The sequence below is a fragment of the Rhea pennata genome, chromosome 2 (assembly GCF_028389875.1).
Source record: "Rhea pennata isolate bPtePen1 chromosome 2, bPtePen1.pri, whole genome shotgun sequence".
In the NCBI taxonomy this organism is placed as follows: domain Eukaryota; kingdom Metazoa; phylum Chordata; class Aves; order Rheiformes; family Rheidae; genus Rhea; species Rhea pennata.
Window position 1 is genome coordinate 120,145,187 of NC_084664.1, and position 6,502 is coordinate 120,151,688.

Below are 6,502 nucleotides of genomic sequence, written 5' to 3' on the forward strand. Positions count from 1 at the left end.
AAGTCTTAGTTGAAAGGCTTCATTTAAATGAAAATTTAGTTATTATGAAACCACCTCAAAGAGCACGTTCTCCTTCCACCTGTCCTTTTTCGCCTGTACTGCAGCTTGAGAAAATTAGCAGGCGGAGGAGCGCTTGTGCTGAGGAAGGGGCAGCGCACACACCTCGGCGGACGGCCATGCTCCCTGCAAAAGCAGCATGCCCTCACCACACGATGTGCTGCGCGCGTACCACACGCAGCGCCGACGCCGACCTCTTCTGCCATCTCACTATTCTTTGCCAAGAATTGCACAGCAAAGTGCCTTTGCTTTCTGCTTTTTAAAAATTGTTCCTACGTTCCCACACACCCCAGAGTTAAAAAAAAAAAAAAAAAAAGTCCTAAGAAGTTGGCTGAGGTATTTGCAGTTAGGAAAGGGACAGTCAGGCGGGATGCCTTCATTTCCCTTGAGCTGCCAGCGCAGAGACGGCCTGAGCTGAGGCCTTCCCAACCGCAAGGCTCCAGCGACCCACTTAACTACCTCGCTTTCGGGGGGTTGGGAGGGGTGTCGCGGGGGCAGCAGGGCGGGCAGCGCCAGCCGAGCGCCGTCTCCTCTCCCGCCGCCCTCAGGGGTTCTCGCGGCTCGGGAAGCGCCGCCGCGCTCCGCCCGCAGAGGCCGCAGGGGAAGCGCGACGGCTCCGCCGGCGCCCGCCCGCCCGGCACCGCGCCGCCGGCAGCGCCTCCCACCCGCCCCGCACGCGGCGGCCGCCGCCGCTGCCGCCCGCCGGCCGCCGCCGTCGCGCCGCTTTCCCACGGCCGCCGGCGCACGCGCGGCGCCGCCGCCGCCGCCCCCCCGCGCCGGCCCGTCTGCCCGCCCGCAGCGCCCTGCTACCGCCGTGGGGCGGGCGGGCGGCGACCGTTGGCTGCGGCCGTTGGGGCGGCGGCCAATGGGGGCGCGCGGGGGCGGTGCGTGGCGGCGCCGGGCGGAGGACGGGTGGGCGCGGCCTCCCCGCCCCGCCCCGCCCAGCCCCGCCCCGCCGGGTGCGGCGCGGCGCGGCGCGGCCCGGCGCGGCCCTGCCCGCCCCGCGGCGGGTAAGACTGGCGGCGGGGGCGCGCCATGGGGGAGACGGGTGTCGGGCGAGGCGCGGGGCGCGCGGCGGCGGCAGCGGCGGCGGCAGCGGCGGCGGCGGCGGCAGCGGGGCGCGCGTTGGGCGCCCTCCTCCCGCGCGCAGCCCGCCGCCTCCCCAGCGGGCGCCCGCGGCCCGCCGCCATGAAGCGGGCGCACCCCGTGTACAGCTCGTCGGACAGCGAGGAGCTGGACGAGGCCGTGGAGGTGGAGAAGGAGAGCGCGGACGAGAATGGGTGAGAGGCGGCGGGGTGCGGGGGCTGCGCGGCGGGCGGGCGGGCGGGCGCGCTCCCCGCGTCGGCGGCGCGATGTCCGCCGTGACGGGTGTCCCGCTGCTCCCCGCAGGAACCTCAGCTCGGCGCCGGGCTCCGTGTCTCCCGCCACCACCTCGCAGATCTTGGCCAGGAAGAGGCGGCGAGGGGTGAGTGAACCGACGAGCGAGCGGGCGCCTGCCCGCCCGCGGGCCGCAAGCCCCCGCCGCTCGCCCCCCTCACCACCGCTTTCTGCCCTAGATCATCGAGAAGCGCCGCCGCGATCGCATCAACAACAGCCTGTCCGAGCTGAGGAGGCTGGTGCCCAGCGCCTTCGAGAAGCAGGTAGGTGCCGGTGACTCCCGCGGGGCCACTGCCCCATGCCTCCGCTCTGGCTCACCCCAAACTTCTCCGTTAAACATCTCCCGCTGCCCCTGCTCCCTTCCTAGGGGTCAGCCAAGCTGGAAAAAGCTGAGATTCTGCAGATGACTGTTGACCATCTGAAAATGCTGCACACCGCAGGAGGGAAAGGTAAAGTTTCACGTCCAATAGTGCGGTCGGTAGCTCCGCAGGGCAGTCGCTGCACGAGTGCGCTGCCTGCCGTTAGGCGTGCTGTGTGCCGTGGGAATTTTTAGAGAAAGTGAATGGAATCTGCGGTATCTGTTGTGAGGAATTCAGGACTTTCTCTTACTAGAGAAGTTTTACAGCCTGAAACATTTATAGTGTTGGCTCCAGGTTATTCTAGAGGAGAACGATTACAGCTCTCTCTGCTTCATGATGAAGAGAGTGAAGTGACTTGTTTCTGGCAGCTAGGAAGACTCAGAAGTTTTCGTTGTTATTAATAAGTGTTTATTTCCATAAGTCTTTGAAAATTCAGAACAGAAAAAGTAGAAGAAATACAAGATAAAATGAGTAGTGAAGAGAATTGGTGAAATGTGCTTTTAGAAAAAAAAAAGTTGCCTGTGAATGTGCGCTTTGATAAGTTATGCATGTGTTACTAATAAATTTCACTGTGCTGTAGTTTTGCCTGTGTGGGGGAGACAGGGAAAGAATGAAAGTGGTTTCCTCCAGTGATAGAGTGCAATTTCTGTTTAAAAATGGCAGTCTTGGGACTTGCAGCATCACAGCACAGACAGAAAATCTTGATAGACAAAGAAGAGAAAAAGGAGCCTGGCATCTAATCTATGGTTAGGAAAACTGACCGCATCCAAGCAAAATATGCTTATAAGGGAGGGTGGAGCAGAGAGGCTACATATAGATAATGACTAGGAACAGTATCTTAAGACTCCATTCTTTGTTCTTTTTTTCTTAGGTTATTTTGATGCTCATGCTTTGGCAATGGACTATCGGAGTCTAGGGTTTCGAGAGTGCCTGGCTGAAGTAGCCCGATACCTTAGTATTATTGAGGGTCTGGATGCTTCTGACCCTCTGCGAGTTCGACTTGTCTCTCATCTCAATAATTATGCCTCTCAACGGGAAGCAGCAAGTAGTGCGCATGCTGGCATTGGACACATTCCTTGGGGCAGTGCCTTTGGACATCACTCTCATATATCTCACCCGTTGCTGCTGCCTCAAAATGCACATGGTAATACCAGTACCACAGCATCTTCCACAGAACCGCATCACCAGAGCAGAATTGCTGCACCACATGCTGAAGCTTCCTCACTCAGAGTGCCCCCAAATGGCAGTGTTGGACCAGTGCTCCCTGTGGTCACATCTACTTCCAAACTGTCTCCTCCTCTTCTTTCCTCCATGGCATCCCTGTCTGCATTCCCTTTTTCATTCGGCTCATTCCATCTGCTGACCCCTAACGTGCTGAGCCCGTCTGCACCGACGCAGTCAGCAAACCTCGGCAAACCGTACAGACCGTGGGGGACTGAGATTGGAGCCTTCTAAGGATGAACTGTTTAGTGAGGGTGGGGAAACCTACAAACCTAGCTGAGCTGGGTTATGCCACACTTAAAATTGAAATTCTTAATGAACTGGGACAAAGGTACAGTTTCACCTTAACAAAGTTTGTCTAAAAACTGTCTCTTTGGGGTTTTTGTTTTCTACGTTTTTGTATTAGCAGTTTTTTTTAAAGAAATAGTTGCTGAAGTTGTCCAAAAATAAAATTACAATAGTGGATGTTAACACTTGTGTTAGATCTATGTGGAGCATTTAAATTACTTTTGTAAACGGTTTGTTTCAAATGTTCCATTTTGCCTCAGTGCGTCAGACTGCCTTTTAATGAAGAAATGAGTAAATTGCCTGCTGCTGTTAGCAACAGCTTAGCTTAGTTATTAATTTTTCCAAAATCACTCCTTTTGGCATTAATAAGCTGTGGTTTTTGTTAATATTTTGACTTGAGAGGGTCTATGAAGAATTATTATTTTTGTGAACTATATTTGAGTCTTATATTTCTGAACAAAGCGTTGACAAATCAGATTGACCAGCTTTATCTAAAAGCCCCATTTCTGTGTCTTTTGCAGTGGTTTGATATATTCGGTGGTCTTATCCTAGTCCCTAGTGAATGTCTGTTCACATCGCAGAATCACTACACTATTTCTTCTACCAAAAGGAGCAGTATGAACAAACTCTAGAAGGGAGAGGGAGCAAAAGCCAAATTACAAGTTACATTGGAAGTGGGTTTAGTTGTTGGGGATGTGCTGGGAAACAAATTGTCACCTGTCATAGTTTTCTGGTCAGAGCCAAAATACATGTATTCATTTCATAGATTCTGCCCTGAATTATAGTGGAGTTCTGTTACACCATACACTTGGGTAACTGCAGCCAGACTTCCTCTCTGAGCTTCAGATTTGCCCCTAAAACAAATCATGTTTATATTTAAATAGCCAATGTAATGGTACAGTGGGAACCCGGTCACTGTGTAACCACATTGCTTAACAAATACATCTAACCAATTGACTTTTGTATTGCATTTCACTCTTAGGCGCAGTTCAGTGCCACTCCTCATTTTATAAGGGCTCTGCTGCGTTCTCCTCTGTGCGTGTGTCTGTGCGTGTGTTTGTGTGCATGTGTGTATACGTGTATATTTTAGTTGATTTCATAAGAATCTTACCTGAACAGGTTTCTTTAGTGAGTTCCACTGGACTAGGTTTGACTGCTCTTGTATTTGTGTTGTGGCTAAATAAAGGAGAAAGAACAAAGTATTTTAAATAACACGTTTGTCTCGTATGTGTCAATGGAGAATTCTATACCTCTAGGTACCAAGGCAGATGCTGAAGAATTGCTACTTAGTCTTTCTGTGGATATATATTTAACTTTTTTTTTGATTATTATGATCTACTTAGCTACAATAGCTGGATACATAAAGAGGCACTGAGCCTTGGAATAACAATCAATTGAATGAAAATTTAAGATACATATTGTGTGTTACTTACATTTGCCTGGCAGTGTGTGGGCACAGTGTGAAGATACCAACCTTACTGCTAAAGAAGAGGTTGAAACTGTGTTGCACCTGAATATTCTTATTGCTTTGTCTTAATATTAAAAAAAAAAGATCTCTACACACACGGATTCCTTTTCTGTTTAACTCATGAAATCTTTATCTTATCTATAGCTCTACAGTAAAGTTTTGTACGTAATAGTCCAGTTCCTGTCCTATGTGTTAGTGCAGTATCTATACAAGGTCTCTGATTAATTTTGTATGTGTTACTGAGTAGCATTACTGGTGTCTAGCATGTTTTTTCTCAAAACAACAGCACAGCAGGCTGCATAGATGGCAGTTTTTTTCCCTGAAGCCGTGTGAATAGATGTGTCCTACTTCTACCTGGAGAACTTCAGTGATTTGTCCCAGAAGCACCTCATTCCTTTCCTGTGCATTTCACTTTAGAGGGTGCTTTTGATGATAAATGGCACATCCGTATCTGGATTTAGCTTTATCAGAACAACAGAAAAAGTGCTTGGTCCTGTGGGAGAAGAGGGCTTTGTTTGAAGAGGGGCTCTCGGGCTAATTAAGGAGTGGCATCCACGGGGCTAATTAAGGAGTGGCATCCACGGGAGGCTGAGAGAGGGCTGGGCTTCCTCAGAAGGAGGACTGCCTTGAGGTTGGAAAGACTGGGAGGGTACTCCACTATGTAACCACGTTTTACCTTCGGAGGCTGTGGGGGTCCAATGCTAGATATGAAATGCAAAATGTGGCAAACAGAAATACACGTGTTATTGAGGAGAGATTATAGAGCATAGTATTTCACATGCATACATGAAATGAGAGTCTGTAAAATTCAAGGTCCAGTTTCCTTTTCACAGTATATATTGTTTCCTATTTAATTATGCTCTGCCCTGTCCCTAATAGGTTTTTGTACCAAATTAACAACTCCCTACCTAGAAGATTGCTATAGTGCATGCTACTGTTCTTCAGATCTTTTAATAAATGGCAATGCTTCTCAGCCTTTTAATGGTTATTTCATTGACATTCAAATGACTTTGTCTGCCTCTAAATAGCTGGCTCTTTTGTGTAGAGAGACCCCTATAATTATTTCTGTCCCAGTGTCCCAGTCTTGAATGAACTTCAGAAACAGAGTGCAATAAAAGTTTAGCTACTGGTGTTTGTCTCTATATCCGCTGTGGTCTCTTCCAATTACCAATGGTAAAGGTGTTAATGAAAAGTTTTAGTTTTATTAAACTTTTGTGATATACTTTTGCATTTCTAGAGACTCAAAATCTAGAGATTACTATGTTACAAACAGATGAATGGATTCTAGGAACTCAAAAAAGCTAAAAACTCAAAAGGAAAAAGCAGTCCCAGAAACTGAAGCACCAGGATCAAAGTCCAGGGCTATGTTCTTATTTGTGCTGCTGACTTAGTAACTCATGCTTAGCAATCACTTACTCCGTATCAGTTTTGTCAGCCGTGAAAAGAGACGGCAGTACTTGTTCTCCTTTCGTTAAGAGACAGTGGTAGATGAAAAATTTCTATATTAATTACAAGTGCTGTTGTTTCTCAAAACTATAGTACAGAAAGATTATGTCATTTTTCTTTCTCGTAAGATGCTAGGCTTCTAAAGACAGACTGAAAAAGGCAGGACAGGCTTGTTCCTCTAGACAACAGATAGCTGCTGAGCTCAAAATATTTACCTGTTTATTCTATTGCTAAAAAGCAATTACAGGAGCACAATTTTAGCTGGAGAGGTGGTGGAGAAGGAAGG

General features: G+C 49.1%; 1 protein-coding gene across 2 annotated transcripts; it reads left to right on the forward strand.

Moving 5' to 3' along the window:
- The first annotated feature begins 1,024 nt into the window (after positions 1-1,024).
- HEY1 (hes related family bHLH transcription factor with YRPW motif 1) lies at positions 1,025-4,514 on the forward strand. 2 transcript variants are annotated; one of them, XM_062570257.1, is made up of 5 exons: positions 1,025-1,067; positions 1,447-1,522; positions 1,614-1,697; positions 1,802-1,883; positions 2,665-4,514. In XM_062570257.1, exons 4-5 carry the CDS (start codon positions 1,838-1,840, stop codon positions 3,246-3,248), a joined length of 630 nt encoding a protein of 209 aa, XP_062426241.1. In that variant the 5' UTR covers positions 1,025-1,067; positions 1,447-1,522; positions 1,614-1,697; positions 1,802-1,837; the 3' UTR covers positions 3,249-4,514. The 2 variants fall into 2 exon arrangements, with proteins under 2 accessions (XP_062426241.1, XP_062426240.1); XM_062570256.1 differs by lacking the exon at positions 1,025-1,067 and adding an exon at positions 1,183-1,337.
- Positions 4,515-6,502: the final 1,988 nt, after the last annotated feature.

Coding starts and splice junctions, on each gene's coding strand:
- HEY1 (XM_062570256.1), top strand. CDS start 1,246: ATGAAGCGGGCGCACCCCGTGTACAGCTCGTCGGACAGCGAGGAGCTG. Junction 1,338..1,446: donor GAGAGCGCGGACGAGAATGG/GTGAGAGGCGGC, acceptor TGCTCCCCGCAG/GAACCTCAGCTCGGCGCCGG. Junction 1,884..2,664: donor GCACACCGCAGGAGGGAAAG/GTAAAGTTTCAC, acceptor TTTTTTTCTTAG/GTTATTTTGATGCTCATGCT.